This window comes from Ambystoma mexicanum, chromosome 9 (assembly GCF_040938575.1).
Source record: "Ambystoma mexicanum isolate Mex_15411 chromosome 9, UKY_AmexF1_1, whole genome shotgun sequence".
Taxonomy (NCBI): Eukaryota; Metazoa; Chordata; class Amphibia; order Caudata; family Ambystomatidae; genus Ambystoma; species Ambystoma mexicanum.
The window spans coordinates 1,494,190,065-1,494,206,790 of NC_090931.1; the positions used below are offsets into that span (position 1 = coordinate 1,494,190,065).

General features: G+C 48.8%; 1 protein-coding gene across 1 annotated transcript in view; it reads right to left on the bottom strand.

Annotated features, from left to right (window-relative positions):
- Positions 1 to 9,220: 9,220 nt before the first annotated feature.
- Positions 9,221 to 16,726, bottom strand: part of LOC138487523 (zinc finger protein 850-like) — a 237,314-nt gene continuing 229,808 nt past the window's right edge. The window contains exon 7 of the mRNA XM_069614022.1: positions 9,221 to 13,918. Coding sequence (XP_069470123.1) covers positions 12,929 to 13,918 — 990 coding nt within the window. The 3' untranslated portion in view covers positions 9,221 to 12,928. The remainder of the gene's footprint in view (positions 13,919 to 16,726) is intronic.

Here is a 16,726-nt window from a genome sequence, read left to right on the forward strand (position 1 = left end):
GACACTGTCCTGGCTGGGTGTGTGAGAGCTGGGGTGGATGGAGCCGCAGCTGCCCCTGCAGCCTCTCCACCCTGCCTACTTGGGGCAGCAGATGACCTTGCTGCCCCAGATCCACGTGGCCTGATGACATCAACGTGCACCAGCGCACGTGTCATAGGCCTGCTGACCTGGAAGTCAGCCATGGAGTCAGCCAGGTCTGGTGCCACAATGGGCTGGTCCAACAAGGGCTGAGCATGGATGGTGTCAGCCACATCAGCCTCAACCAGGGGGAGGGGGGTATTATGGGTGCCCTTGACTGGTCCTCCACACATGGGGGGACAGGGTCACCCTGCAAGTAACGACCACGTCCCCTACCGGATCCACCACAGCCACCACTTGTGGCTCGTCCACCTTTGCCACCCTTACAGAATCCTCGCCTCCCAACCATGGCACTGATGTTAATGTGCGTATGGGAGTGGCTGTAAACTATTGTCCTGGGCAATTGGGGGTCAAAGGGGTTGGGTACCAGATGGTAATTGTACCCTAGTGCTCTAGCAAGGCTGAATGTGACCCCTGGGGAAAGATGACGGGTCACGCAACGCACAGGAAGCCCAAAAAAGGGAGATGACGTGCACGCAACCCCTCCTAGACCACGTGTGCGGAAAAAAAACCTGCACTACGCTGTGGCACCCAGTAACACAAGAATGAACGTATGCGTGTCACACGCAGCCTAGAATTACCTCTGAAGGGGTAGGCTACACACGGGGCAAGCACAGATGTTAGATACGTGCGTGACTCACCGTCTGCCAGGAAAAAGAGCGTGAAAAAGAAGCGCGTTTGGTTGGCAACACCCCCGCCAAAAGAAGATTTGTACGCTCTCTGAGGAGACAGGACAACAGTAGAAGGGAACACTGTTTGAGGGAACAGGCCCAGGAAAACCAGAAAAAGAGAAAAAAGAGAAAAAGCTGTCAGAGGTAACAGGGAGTACGAACTTGAAACGCCGTGAAGTAAATTGCGTGTGAAACGACAAGAAGTACAGAATTCACCCACTCGCTCTCCACGAAAAGCACGTACAAGGAAATGGTGTTCTACACGTACCTTTTATGCAGGCCCACACGTCCAGCGTCACTTACGCGGCGTGTACGCGCTAGGGCCATTTCCACCAATTACACGCTTTGTCACTTCTGCGTGTAGGGCCATTTCCACCAATTACACGCTTTGTCACTTCCGCGTGTACGCGCTAAGGCCATTTCCACCAATTACACACTTTGTCACTTCTGCGGGTAGGGCCTTTTCCACCAATCACACGCTTTGTCACTTCTGCGTGTAGGGCCATTTCCACCAATTACACGCTTTGTCACTTCCGCGTGTACGCGCTAAGGCCATTTCCACCAATTACACGCTTTATCACTTCCGCGTGTACGCGCTAAGGCCATTTCCACCAATTACACGCTTTGTCACTTCTGCGTGTAGGGCCATTTCCACCAATTACACGCTTTGTCACTTCCGCGTGTACGCGCTAAGGCCATTTCCACCAATTACACGCTTTGTCACTTCTGCGTGTAGGGCCATTTCCACCAATTACACGCTTTGTCACTTCCGCGTGTATGCACTAAGGCCATTTCCACCAATTACACGCTTTGACACTCGGACGTGTCTTTCATTTTTTTAACACGCAACATTTCCAACGTGTGCCCTATTCAACGTGCACGTGACTTCATAGACGCGCATACGGTGGTGGCCTTTGGGCCAATGAATGTACAGTGTGCTGACGCGTTTACGCGCTAAGTGCCTTTCCTCGAATTACACGCAGACGTGTTGGATTTTCACGTGCAAAATCACTCCGTATCAAGCTGGCCACGCGTTCACACACGGAAGACCACGCTCCTGCCCAGAAGGCCAAATTACTGCCCCCCCAGAGCCCTGAGCACGCTCCCACCTGCCATCTGCTGCTGCCTGACTGCCTGCTGCCCACGTGCCCTGCCATTTGCTGCCTGCACATCAGCCAGGGGTGCTGTTGCTGTGACCACCCCTGCTGGAACCGAAGACTCCCGACTGCTTTTCCATCGCCCCACAGCCCAGCCCCAGGACCCAGTTGCCCACCCACTCCTGCCTCTGGGGTTGCCATGTTGGGCACTGCAACATCTGGCACCAGTGGCAACCCCCGGCCAAGGAGGCAGAGGGGCACCAGCTTCACTGCCACCGAAGTTGGTGTCCTGGTGGAGCATGTCCTGGGGCAGTATGATGCCCTCTTCGGAAGGTTGCGCGCCGACAAGGAAGGACGGACTCGGATCTGGATGGACATCGTGACTGCCATCAACGCGGAGGAGGTGGCAGTCCGCGACTACAAACGTGTCAGGAAGCGCTGGGAGGACTTCAGGTCCAGGACCCTCAACAAGGCCCGGCGCCTCCTGAAGGCAGCGGATGCTAAGGGGAGCCGGGGCCACTTGTCAGAAGATCAGATGAGGGTCCTGGAACGCATATCCCCAGCGCTCCAAATCCAGGTCCTTGAGAAGCAGACCCGTCTGGAGTCGAGCGGTAAGTGTACATGCATACTGATTGTAAGCTGTGCGTGTGGTGGTGTGCCAGGAGTGTGCAGGTTGAACATGTCTTTTTATGTGGCCAAGTAGGGTGGGTGTACAGGGCCGTGTGGGTGACACATGCGAGGGGTCTCATGTGTGACACATGGATGGTGCTTGTGTGTGTGGGCTTGCATGGCACAGGATGTGGAGGAATGATTGTCAGGTGTGACATGCATGTCGATCAAAACACTGCGACAGTTGGCGGAGGTGTACACATGCATGCAAGTTTGGTGTTGTGTGTGCATGTGTAGTGTACTCCCTATGTTGCATGTGATGTGTGGATGACCTTTGGCTGCTCATGCTGTTGTATGTGAATGGATGGTGCTGGCTGTTGCAATAATGCTGTGGTATGGCTCATGTGTGCAAGTTGAAATGACATGTGTGTTGGGGATTGTGATGCCATGTCTGAGGTTTACCAATGCCACTCATGTATAACTGTCATGTGTGTATGAGTCCATTTTACAGTGCCCTGATGCCTGTGTTTTCTTTCTCCCTGTCTGCAGCGTCAACTGATGTAGAGGGCGGAGAAGGTGCTGTGGAGCACAGCGGCAGGGGTCGCACCACCAGCCGGAGACGCAAGGCCCGGATCCCCTCCCAGGTTGTGATCTCGTCGGGGAGTGAGGAGTCCGGTGCCGCGTCCCAGGCCGCAGCTGCCGAGGGGAGGTCCAAGAGGCGGAGGTTGGAGTTGGACTCCTCGGCAGCAGAAGGGGCAGCTGGGACCCCACAGGGCCCAACGGAGGAAGATGGCACAGAGTCATCCAGGTTGGTGGGGGGTTTGGTGGAGGAGGAGGCCGTGCAAGCGACAGTGGCGGGGTCTGGAGGTGGGGATTCCACTGGTGCTAGTGGTGCAGTGCACGATCAGGGACAGGAGGCAGCACAGGCCGCCGCGGAGGTGCCTGTGTGCAATCCTGTCCCTGCTCCTGTCACTGCATCATCTTGCACCAGCGGGGATGCCTACCTCCAGACCCGTTCTCCGGGAGAGGATTGGCTTACAACACCTGGCCTTCCTCTCCCTGCGGATGTGGCTATCCTGCACCAGGTTGAGCCTGTCCAGGGTGGGGTGGCGTTGCGTCGACGGGCCATGCGAGCTGACCTGCGTCTTTTCATGTTGAGTCTGCACGTCTTCTCGCATGGCTCGTTGACCGCGTTTACCCACTGGGACAGCTCACCAGGGCTGGATTCCTCTGTTTCCTGGACCTTGTTCCGACCCCCTTCTCCACAGAACCCCCTATTCCCCAGTCGTCCTCCATGCCATATTCCCACCCATGTGTCACCTGGGTGCCCTGTGGAGCTGCCTCCGACCGTGCGGCCAGGCTGGTGGACAACAGATCCCTGCCACAGTCGGGAGTCGGACGTCCAGCAGGGGTGGCCACATCAACAACTGCACCCCAGCTGGAGGAGGATGTGCAGGCACCATCGGACAGGGCACATGGACAGCAGCAGCTGCAGCAGCAGGAGGCTGTAGGTGGGAGCCACGATAGCTCGGGCCCTTCAACATCGGAGTGGCAGGCATCGGCCGGAGGGCAGGAGGACCCTGGACGGGAAGTGTCTTCCGTGTGGCAGCGGTTGGGCCACGCCATAGATGCGGAGCGGCGGCGGGCGAAGGAGGCGTGGCTCACGATGGTCAGGGCGGAGGACTCCATGCGGAGGGCCCTGAGGCGGGCCGAGTGCCTCGAGGCAATCCGCAGGGAGTTGGAGGTGAACATGTCGGCGTCCCTGCGGACACTCGGGGCCATGGAACAGGACCGCCTCCGGGACATAGACGAGGAGTTCGATGATGCCCTGGCCCGGAACACCACTAAGTGAGCCGCTGGACTGGCCCGCCGCCATTGTATATAGTTATTTAGTGATAGGTTTTTATAGGTAGTTTATTTTTATTTGGAGTCGACGGACACTGCTCCACCTTTTGTATATAGTTCCATTTTAGATAGGTTTTTTGGTAGGTTTCATTTCTTCTCTTGGGATAATGGACCCTGAATACTTTGTACATAGTTGGACTTTGGATTTGGATATTTTTTTTACTATGAATATTTTTTCCCATGGAGCAATGGTTTTCTATTTCTTTTTTCCCTTCATTTCCTTTTCATGGACTTGAACTTTGGAAGATATTTTTTTGGATTATCATTTATTGATTTTATTTTGAAAAGGGACAGCCAGCTTAATTTTGTTATTATTTTACTTGTGTATTTTGGTTAATTTTGATTGCCATTGCTGTTGTTTTTAATACATTATTTGGATTTTTTCATTCTTCAATGTGTGGTTTCATCTCATTGTTTTCATGCATGTCATGATATGGGTTTTCAGGTTCACTTGCAACCATTGTGTGTGTGTGAGACACATGTGTTGATTTACATTGTTTCCATTGGAGTAGTATCATGGGCACATGTAATACTTGGTTGTGTCTTTGGGCTGTGGTGGCTGGCCATGAGGCACATGCTTGAGGATTGTCAGGGCCTGTGGGCAGGGGGACATGAGTGGGGGCCTGGTGGAGGCTGCCCCTGGTGGCTGGGGGGTGGGGGTGGTGGGAGACATGAGTGGGGGCCTGGTGGAGGGTGCCCCTGCACTGCAGGGGGGTGGGGGTGGGTGGGAGACATGGGTGGGGGCCTGGTGGAGGGTGCCCCACACTGCTGGGGGGGTGGGGGTGGGTGGGAGACATGAGTGGGGGCCTGGCCGAGGCTGCCCATGGTGGCTGGGGGGTGGGGGTGGTGGGAGACATGGGTGGGGGTCTGTTGGAGGGTGCCCCACACTGCTGGGGGGTGGGGGTGCAGGGGGACATGAGTGGGGGCCTGGCGGAGGCTGCCCATGGTGGGTGGGGGGTGGGGTGGTGGGAGACATGGGTGGGGGCCTGGTGGAGGGTGCCCCACACTGCTGGGGGGGTGGGAGACATGAGTGGGGGCCTGGTGGGGGCTGCCCATGGTGGCTGGGGGGCGGGGGGTGGTAGACACGGGTGGGAGCCTGGTGGAGGGTGCCCCTGCACTGCTGGGGGGTGGGGGTGGGTGGGAGACATGGGTGGGGGCCTGGTGGAGGGTGCCCCACACTGCTGGGGGGGGTGGGGTGGTGGGAGACATGAGTGGGGGCCTGGCGGGGGCTGCCCATGGTGGCTGGGGGGTGGGGGGTGGTAGACATGGGTGGGAGCCTGGTGGGGGCTGCCCCTGCACTGCTGGGGGGTGGGGGTGGGTGGGAGACATGGGTGGGGGCCTGGTGGAGGGTGCCCCACACTGCTGGGGGGTGGGGGTGGTGGGTGACATGATTGGGGGCCTGGTGGAGGGTGCCCCTGGATGCTGGGGGGCGGGAGACATGAGTGGGGGCCTGGTGGTGGGTGCCCCTGGATGCTGGGGGGTGGGGGTGGGTGGGAGACATGAGTGGGGGCCTGGTGGAGGGTGCCCCTGGATGCTGGGGGGTGGGGGTGGTGGGAGTCATGAGTGGGAGCCTGGTGGAGGGTGCCCCTGGATGCTGGGGGGTGGGGGTGCAGGGGGACAGGAGTGGGGGCCTGCCCATGGTGGCTGGGGGTTGGGGGGGTGGTAGACATGGGTGGGAGCCTGGTGGGGGCTGCCCCTGCACTGCTGCGGAGTGGGGGTGGGTAGGAGACATGGGTGGGGGCCTGGTGGAGGGTGCCCCACACTGCTGGGGGGGGGTGAGGGGTGGGAGACCTGAGCAGGTGTGCAGGGTAGTCCCCTGTTTTGTGGGCTGCCTGCAGGGGCCGTGGAGGGTGTACAGCAAACACCTGTGAGGACCCACCCAGCCTAATCGCGTGTGTAACTTCCCGCGCACCCCTGTAATACACGTACCCAGCCAAATCACATGTGATTATTCCCGCGCACCCCTGTAATACATGTACCAAGCCAAATCGCGTGTGACAATTCCCGCGTACCCCTGTAATACATGTACCCTGGCTAATCGCGTGTAAAACTTCACGCGTACCCCTGTCATACACGTACCCAGCCAAATCGCGTGTGATAATTCCCGCGTACCCCTGTAATACACGTACCCTGGCTAATCGCGTGTAAAACTTCACGCGTACCCCTGTCATACACGTACCCTGGCTAATCGCATGTAATACTTCCCGCGTATCCCTGATATGAAAGTTACCCGCTTTGTGTTCCTTGTTTGGCAGCCCTGTAAACTGGTCCAGGGTTGGCGCAGCCCTTTGCGATGATTTAGCGATTTTGATGGCTTTTCCTTGCGCGAGGGCGTTCTTGGGGGCGTTACTGGCGCTGCTGCAGGGTCGCTGCGATACTCTGCGCCACGGCTGGTTTGGGAGCCCGAAATCCATGAATACGCTGTGCACGTAAATCGGTTTTGGCGCACGCGCCTGGCGCAGACAATCGCACGCGGACACTCTGCGCCAGCCGCTTGCGACACTTTTCTGCGAAATTCTATGAATTACCCTGTTGGTAAAAATGTCCTCAGAGTGTCCGCATCCTTCTTCTGACTTACCACACAACAGTGTTGTAGCAGATTTTCTTTAAATGTCCATAAATGGGTCCACCTCTGCTCCAGGCAGGCACAGACATCATTGAAAGAAAAGACAAATAAGGAACCAATCAGGTTCAGGAATGGGGACTTACAAGATCTTCCGCCTGACTTCCGGCTACGCTGGGACTTATAATGTGGCACTGGGAAGCCAGGCGGCGGATCCGGTGTCACGGGCAAACCGGAATGAGGTCTTATGTGTCTCATTTAAGCAGTAATATCACGTTCTGCAGGCTTCCCCGGCTGGCAATGGTCCGCTGTCCAAGTTAAAGGCCCGGTTGAAGCGAGGGCCTTAACGCTGGACCCCGGTGCCATTACTGGGCAGGTAATGCCCGCAGAATGCAACATTATTGCTATTAGCACCCCAAGGCAAACCCTTGATGTGCTAATAGCAATCTACAAAGAAAAAACACAGCTGCGGTCCGTCGTTCGCAGCAGCAGCCGGGGAGAGTCAGGATTGCCATGGATATGGAAGGCGCATCTCTGCTTGGAAGTTAGGTGGACGATGCGGCCCATGTAGAGGAGCCTGTTTCAGGTAACGAGTTGGGGGGAGGGTGGAGTGTGCGTTGTTGAGGGGCTCGGTTTGGAAGGCAGGGAGGCAGCGCCGGGTGTAGCGACCACTTGGGTCGCTCCGAACCAGGCGTTGCATTGTTAGATTCAGCCCGGGTTCGGGGCACCCTGATTGGCTGCCACACCCACAAAGGGTGCAAATAAATAGTATAAACCTTGTGTTTAGCTCTGGGCAAGTACTTACACTCTCTGAAAGTAAGTCTTTCATCCACTAACTCCTTGCAGAAATTCTAAATTGAAAAGTTATAATTCATTAATTTCCCTGGACATGCAAACGATTGTCTCCTTAATAAGAAACAGCTGCAGCTTTGCATTGATCCATCTGGATTTTCATTTAGAACTCACATTCGGTATAATGGTGAAAACAATTGTACTCTATTTCTAAAGGGTTTCAAGTTTTGCTTCTTGGTGCTCCTTATAATGGTAAAGTTTAAACTTTTTCTCTCTTTATCTTTCTTTTTTATTTAGTTGTCATCATATGTGAGGAACAGCTTGCATCAACATTTTTCTTTCCATTTTCTATTTCCTCTGCGACCTGTATCCATGTTCTACTTCCCCCGCATTATGTTCCCATTTCCTACTTCCCCTGCTGCCTGTTCCCATTTCCTACTTCCCCTGCTGCCTGTTCCCATTTTCTACTTCCCCTGCTGCCTGTTCCCAATTTTCTACTTCCCCTGCTGCCTGTCCCCATTTTCTACTTCCCTTGCTGCCTGTTCCCCTTGTCTACCTCCCCTGCTGCCTGTCCCACTTTCTACTTCCCCTGCTGCCTGTTCCCATTTTCTACTTCCCCTGCTGCCTGTTCCCATTTTCTACTTCCCCTGCTGCCTTTTACCATTTTCTACTCTCCCCTGCTGCCTGTTTCCATGTTCGACTTCCCCTCCTGCCTTTTACAATTTTCTACTCTCCCCTGCTGCCCGTTGCTGTGTGTGTGTGTGTGCGTGCGTGCGTGCGTGCGTGTGTTTTTTTTAAACTGCTTTGGTTTGACCTCCATTTAACTTGCAATGTGAAAACAAAGAAAAATAATCTGAATGATGAATAAAAGACCGGTCCCTGCTACACATTCCTAACATTGTATAAACAGCAGATGTACTACTCTCCAGGGGGTTGTCAGGCCTATGGGGGACTGTTTAAAACCTTGCACAAAGTCACAGGGGGGATTACTCAGTGTATTAAGTCCTCGCCAAAACAGAAGTGACGACAAAGAATCTATCCAATACATTTCCTGGATTATTTGATTGGGAATGATAGGAAGGACCTTCTCATAGTTCTGTGGAAGGATTGTTTGCCGACATCTCATTGCACTTTTATTAAACTCCATCAAGCCTGGATGCATGCTTTTCCAATATAGGCCTTCTAGAGCCTGTTCTGGCCGAGATGGCAGATTTTCACACACAGGCCCATCACAGCTTTGTTGAGGTCTAACTAGTTATTGGTTCAGTAAGGCTTTCTTTATTGGCCGCTCTTTCCATTTCTGTTATGTTTTTGATTCTCCATGTACATCCTGCTCACATCTATTTCAGTGTATAATAGATTGGGGTAGACAGAGTTACTAGAGGAAGCAATATATTATGACTTGGCGAGATGTAATCCAATAACAAACAAAAATCCTTACTGGGTTTTGAAATGTATACAAAAATGAATATTCTTTATTAGTTCATTTTTTAATTTTGTAAATACACAAGTTTTTTTTCAAAATAAATGTTTTATCAACATATCCTTGCAGCATCCAAAAAAAGGTCTAGTGCCCGATTGGTGATAATACGTTTCCACCATCACAGCATGTGTTTAGTGACAATGACAAAAAAAGTTATAAAAAAGCAACAACAAAATAAATGCACACCATTCCTATGCCCATTTTCTTTTAAGGAATCCAAAACCAACTAGTTTCAGCTCTTCACATTCGAGCCTTCATCAAGGGTATTGTTTTGCAATGATTACAGGCATGGATATGTGCCCTCGCAATTTTACATGATACTGCGAAGGTCTCCACTAATACACTGCTGAAATCTCAAAAGCCACTGTTGATAGGTATATTGAGAGGGGATTTTTGTTTGGTTTTGGCTTAGAATGCACCGGGCATAATCCCCCAGATGGGTTTGAGTGCATAGTGGCGAGATGTAATGTCATTCCCGTGAGACAGGCTGATGTTCATTGAGGCGGCTGGAATGGATACACTTTCCACAAAGACTGGTCCCATTGCACAGTTGATCCCTGTTTCAGGAACAGGTCGGGCACATCACCAGTACATATCCTATTCCAGTTCTGGGGCATTTTAAGATGTTCTTTCACTTTTCCTGTTCTAATTGAACATCACACATTATCTTGATTTGATAGTACCTTTTTTACTAGGTCTAAGCTATCTTGCTCATTATGTTGTACATATTCAACACATTTTACACCGCTGTTTTACTCTTCAGTATGCATTCTTTCAAGTAATTTTAGTCTTGTTTTACGACTGCATATTTTGTGACATCCAATGCATTGATATGCATTTTCTCCAGTGTCGGTTCTCTCATATTAATTTTAAATGGTTTTACGACTGAAACGTGTTTAGTGCACTGCCATTTTCTCTTCATCAGTATAAGGGTTTCTTAGTTATAGGTTCTCAAGTTTTGAATTTTAATGTGTGTTTTAATGTGAAGCAACTTTCTTTGGAACAAATGTGAAGAATAGGGGGAATTCGCCCTTCTCCCCAAGAGGGAGCCCCCTCTGTGAGGCTAGAGAGGTGAGCCATCGCTAGGGGTTGAGGCAAGTGGGACCGCACTGGGACAGAATCCCCCTTTGGGGACAAGGAGTTCCATGAAGAGCTTCCTGATGCCCACCAAGTGATGGCTTATATAATACACCAAAGTGTATCACTTACATGAAGATACATTGAGCCTGTATTATCAACGACAAGAAAATGACACTGGGCCTCATTACGACCCTGGCGGAGTGGGTTTACGCCAGCGTTATTCGCGGCGGACCCGTCCGCCCTACTACGATATTCCGTAGCGCCATGGAGCGTTTTCCGCCTGGTTTTTCCGGGCGGAGAAATCCATGGCGCTACGGGACCTTGTCGTTAATTACGCCACCGTATTTTGAGGTGGCGTAATTAACGCCTTCCCCACTCCCATTATACCCTATGGGGCAAAAATGGGAATGGGGAAGGGTAAAATGGGGGATGGGGATTTACCGCCCCGCCAAGGTCGGAATGGGGCGGAAAATCCGCCAACCCCCATGGCGCTATCGGCAGCTTTCCGCCGTGCTCCAAGGTGCATTTTGCACCGCGATTTCCGCCAGGGTCGTAATGAGGGCCACTATCCCTTTGAGTGAGAACTTCCAATGAACTGTGCCAAGGAGATTGAAAAGGGTGGAAAGCCGAGAGTGAGCAGAATTCCAAGACAATCAAGGGAAGGCCCCTGTACGTAACAGAGCAGAAGGAAGCGGAGTCAACGCAGAAAGCAGAGCCCACGTAAACCAAAGCAGTGAGAAACAGAAGAGATCCGAACAAGGTCGAAAGGAGAGGTCGGCGGTGGCGTGACCATGAAGCAATCCTGGTGGGCAGCCCACCAGCACAACAATGCCGACACCACCAATGGGAGAAAGCAACTCCCGATCAGAGTCAAGGCATCAATCATATCAAGGCGAGAGCGTGACACGGAGGAGAAAGACGCAGCGGAAAGTAAGCTGCAAAGCTATGAAGATACCAAGAGAGAGTCCAACGTCCTACAGGCACCGGCGACATTCACCCTGACAACAGATGGCAATAAGGGGACGAGGGAAACAGGGATACAGGAAGGTCAAGAGTGACACATTACCAGTCAAGCAAAACTCATCCCAGTACTAATGTGAAAACAAGTGGAAATAAGTTGATAAAACAGAACTTTGTTATTGAGAGCAGGAAAAATACAAAAGCCACAAAGTGGGAGAGAAATAAACTTTGAAACGTATTACTCTGGGAAAAGTCAACCCATATCCCAACGATAAGGAAGCGAGTAAAACAGAGAGAGACACTAGGGGAGTAGACACACGTGAAGTCAGGAAACTAAGACTCATACATGAAAGAGCACCGTGGGAAGAGGTGAACTAAAAGTATAAACTGAGCAACCAAAACATCCAAGAGGAGAGCAGGATCGAACCTCATAACTGAGAGAGAAGAAACCTGCACAGAACTAAGAGAATCGCTAAAAGTGAGGAAATGGAAACTACCGGCCCTCTAAGAGAATTTTAGAACTTAAAGATGATAACGATGACGATTTGCAGATGATCTTTTGAGTGGATCAATTGAACCCAGAAAACTGTGACAGAATACAGCAACTAGGGGAAGGGAGTCATTCCCCTGGCCTTAGTTAGTTATAGTAGTGGTAGAGTCAAATAGGTTAAATGTGGACAGCGGATGGACTTCTTCTGGGCATTCACACTGACTGATGAGCATCTTAGCTAGCAAAATAGGTAGGGAACACTGCCTAGTCAAAGGGAAAGATGGGCATTATTATACTGTAAATAAACTATACAGTGAAAATGTCTAACACGTTCCCGCCGCCTTCTGATCCGCCACAGAAAACACTTCTGACATTTGCTTCACTGTGGTTTGTTCTTTCGTATGTGATCTCTCAAGGACAGTCAGCTTTATTTTCTGACTAATCTTTGTCTGGCATTCACCACACAGATATGGATTTTTTCCAGTGAGCATTTGCGCACGCTGGATAAGAGTGGTTTTCCAATCGAAACATTTCTGGCATCTAGGGTACCGATACATTGTTTTTCTCCAATGTGCATTCTCTTCTGACGATTAAGAGATTTTCCCAATTCATGTTTTCTAACTTTAAGCACAATTAAATGTTTTTTTCTCCAGTGTGCATTTGCTCATGATGGAGAAGACCAGTTGTAGGAGTGAAGCATTTCTGGCATTCAGTGCACGGATACATGCTGTGGCCAATGAGCATTTCCTCATGATTAATATGAGGTTTTCCTAATGAATGTTTTCTGACATTCAGCGCAACTGTATGGTTTTAATCCTGTGTTTTCTATCATGACGCATGAGATTTGTTATACAAATAAATATTTTTTGGGATTCAGTGCAGTGGTATTTTCTTTCTCCTGTATGTGATCTCTCATGTGTTCATTAAATTACTCGTATGAAATAAGCCTTTTGGCATTTTTTGCATTGATGATGTTTTTCCTCCAGTATGGCTTCTCTCATGATGAATAAGACTGTTATTCTGGAAGAGGACTTTATAACTTTCACTGAGCTGATAAGGATGTTCTCCTGTGTGTGTTCTCACACTATAAGACTTTTCATGGCTGAAGAATTCTAACATTCAGTGCACTGATAAGGGGTTTCACTTGTGTGTGCTCTCATGATGAGTAAGACTGTTTTTGCGACTGAAGCATTTCTGGCATGCAGTGCATTGATAAGGTTTTTCTCCTGTGTGTGTTCTCTCATGACGAGTAAGACTGATTTTATGGCTGAAGAATTTCTGGCATTCCCTGCACCGATAAGGTTTTTCTCCTGTGTGTGTTCTCTCATGACGAATACAAATGTTTTTATGACTGAAACATTTCCAGCATTCAGCACACTGATAAGGTTTTTCTCCGGTGTGTGTTCTCCCATGATCAACAAGACTGTCTTTCCGAATGAAGCATTTCTGACATTCAGAGCATTGATAAGGTTTTTCTCCTGTGTGTGTTCTCTCATGTGTAATAAGAATGCGTTTACTAATGAAGCGTTTTTGACAGTTTTTGCATTGATACGGTTTTTCTCCTGTGTGGGTTCTTTCATGCAGCACAAGCTGGTTTTTACGACTGAAGCACTTGTGACATTCGGTGCACTGAAAAGGTTTTTCTCCTGCATGTGTTCTCTTATGACGAATAAGAATGTTTTTAAGACTGAAGCATTTCTGACATTCAGTGCACTGATAAGGTTTTTCTCCGGTGTGTGTTCTCTCATGACGAATAAGAATGTTTTTAAGACTGAAGCTTTTCTGACATTCAGTGCACTGATAAGGTTTTTCTCCTGTGTGTGTTCTCTCATGATAAACAAGACTGTCTTTCCGAATGAAGCCTTTCTGACATTCAGTGCACTGATAAGGCTTTTCTCCTGTGTGTGTTCTTTCATGGATCATAAGATGGCTTTTATTAAGGAATCCTTTTTGACATTTTTTGCATCGATGCAGTTTTTCTCCTGTGTGGGTTCTTTCATGCAGCACAAGATTTTTTTTACGACTGAAGCATTTCTGACATTCAGTGCACTGATACGGTTTTTCTCCTGTGTGCGTCACCTCTATAGGTAGTTCCATATACATAACTTGATGTTTCAATGATGGGTTATATTATCCACCCTTGTGTGCTCTCTCATGGTAAGCCTTGCATCCTGACAACACATAGCAGTGATGTTTCTCTCCCATCAGTATTTTGTCCAGGGAAATCAGTTTTCATTTATAAATGAGGTTTCTCCATTGTGCTTCACATCGATGTAGTCCATATCCTCTTTCAGTTTATGCAGCTAATGAGCTCTGCTGTTGGACTGCATTTCTTCTTAAGATCGGCAGGGACAAGGACTGCTGTTTACCAGTGTACTTGACTTATTTTTAGAAAGCATTCAATTCCTGTAATTATCTGGACACTCATCTGTCAGATTACTCAACTCTTGGTGCTTCATGATGTACATTTGAAATATGTGGGACGGAGGAGATCACCTTTTCAAGCAGTTGGGTTCCTGGCTCTTATGATTCCTTCCTTAACACATCAGGCTTCTTGTTTCATTTTCAGAGATCTGGAACATCTCATATTTTCTTCCAAATAATTGTTGTTAGGGTGTTAGTTTTAGCACATCTTCATAAGTCACTGGTTTGTCTTTTGTGGCCTCCGACTGTCACCTGTAGATTAAAAGTGAAAGGTTAACTTTCTACATGTGACATTGTAGCTAGAAACAGTATTAAACAAATACAAGGCAGTGCCAATTTCAAAGTATCCATTCTGTCCACGTGGGAGGTAGTTAGAGCACAGTATGGAGTGCCAAATGTTTGTAAAATATAAAGAAGATTTAAAATTGGTCACACTTTCTCTGTAATACTGTGAAAAAGAAGCCACCACACTACATCAATTGAATCCTCGTACAGGAAAGTCTAGGGCCACAATCACATTTCTATCTTTAGCTAAAACAATTAATTTGAGAAATATTAGGATACAGTGACATTACGGACCCTCTTCACCACTACTTCTTAACTCAAATACACCTACTCCACTAACCTGTGTACACAGTGCTCCAGATAGGATTTTGAGGTGTAAGTAATTTACTCCCTATTTTTAAACTTTGACAGTAAATGTGGTTTCAAGGGAGTAAAATGAGTTTTCTACTTCGCAAGGGAATAACAAGTATGTGACATCCAGCAGACGCGTGGAAAAAGTAAAAACTAGATGGAAATAATTATCATGTGGCGGCGGTCCACATCGTGACAGAAAAACAGGTTTATCTAACAATTAACAGATAGAGCATGGGGTGCTGTAGCACAAGCACCCTCTTACAGCTGAGCACTCCTCTTACACAGGACAAGTCAGCTTAAGTAGGAGCAGTGAAAACTTCCCTTAGACAAACTGAAAAGGCGAGTGAGGACAGCAGCAATGTTTGCTTTCATAATGTATATCAGAAGAAGTACATCAGTGTGAGGTAAAGCAAGGATAGAAGATTCCCAACAGATAAGGAATGGTTCTCTGCTGGGTAAGGTCTCCTCGCATAGAACAGGTACAGCATCGGCTAGAGGGATGCACACTCCCCTCCTAATACAGAAAAGGTATGCAATGGACCTCAGCAGATCATGCATGCTAATATTATGCAGGATGCTGTCACTCAATGTGCCTTTCATTATTCCTCTACAAACGTCTGTACATTTAGTCACTTCTGTATATGTTTTAATTTTTAAGACATAACCGAACCAGGCTGATCAGAAAGAAAACCAAGCAGGACTTGTCTTATGTGTTTGGAGGTTTGATTGCAGTGTTGTCTTTTGATCATTCATGAAAGTCCTCATTTCCTAGATCTTGTACTACTTAATGGAATTCCAGGGTTTGTTGCAATTGTGCAGAGAGGTAAGTGCTTAATACCAAAATCTATATCCAATCTCGGGGTCAGACTTTGGCTGGACCGAGTTAGCCTAACCTTCTTCAGAAGATGGTAAAGTGAATATTGAGTGAGTTAATAATGATCACAGTGCTTAGAAGTTGGAGGAACCCTACATGAAATGCTACATAAAAAAGTGTAGAGCAAGGGTCCTGCTGCCACTGGACACCTATAGTACCATTTACAGCATTGACTCCAAGTTAAGGTTTTGGGGATGTGTAAGCTAGTCATTGCATACTCCTCTGTGCCCCAGATAAGGTTTTGAGGTGGAAGAATTTTACATAATGGGCTTCACTGCGAGTTTGGTGGTAAATCCGCTGATTACTATTACAGCCATGTGGTCCCGTGGTATTAACAGGCGATTAAAGCGGTGGTACAGCAGTGTAAATCCCCATTCTTGAATTTCATAGGACTCTGTGGAGATTTGGCAACACCAGTCTTAATGCAATATATATGCTGATTTGTTTGGGGTAAAGTGACGCACAATAGAAACTAAATACTGTTGTATACCAAAGACATCTGTGTCAAACATTTGTCGAAAAAGCTTCTTCCACAAATCAATGTGTATGAACACACCATTTGGATGCACCTTGGTGATAAATGCACACCCGACAGGTACTTATAAAAATAAAAGACCTTGGTGCAATGCAAGCATTCACTAAAGAAGCACAATTAGTTACAATAGGGAAGTATCCTTCATAACAGAGTTTACCTCCTAGTACTGATAAGCTCCTAAAATGCTAAGAAAATAAATATACATGCATATAGCTACACTCCATGAGCATCTTCAGACACAAAACCCAACATTAGTTGAACAGCAAGAAACCATTAATAATATTGTGTGCCATTTACTTTTGACAGCACAGAGAACAAATGCATGTCTTCAGATAGGCTCCTGCATGTCCCGCAACTTCGTCCATGCAGACAAAATCAGCAGTTTCTGTCAACTCACCTCCCAGTGGCTGCAAGGATTAAGTTCAAGACCCTCTGCATTGTCCACAAGGCCTTCTGGGCCCTGTGT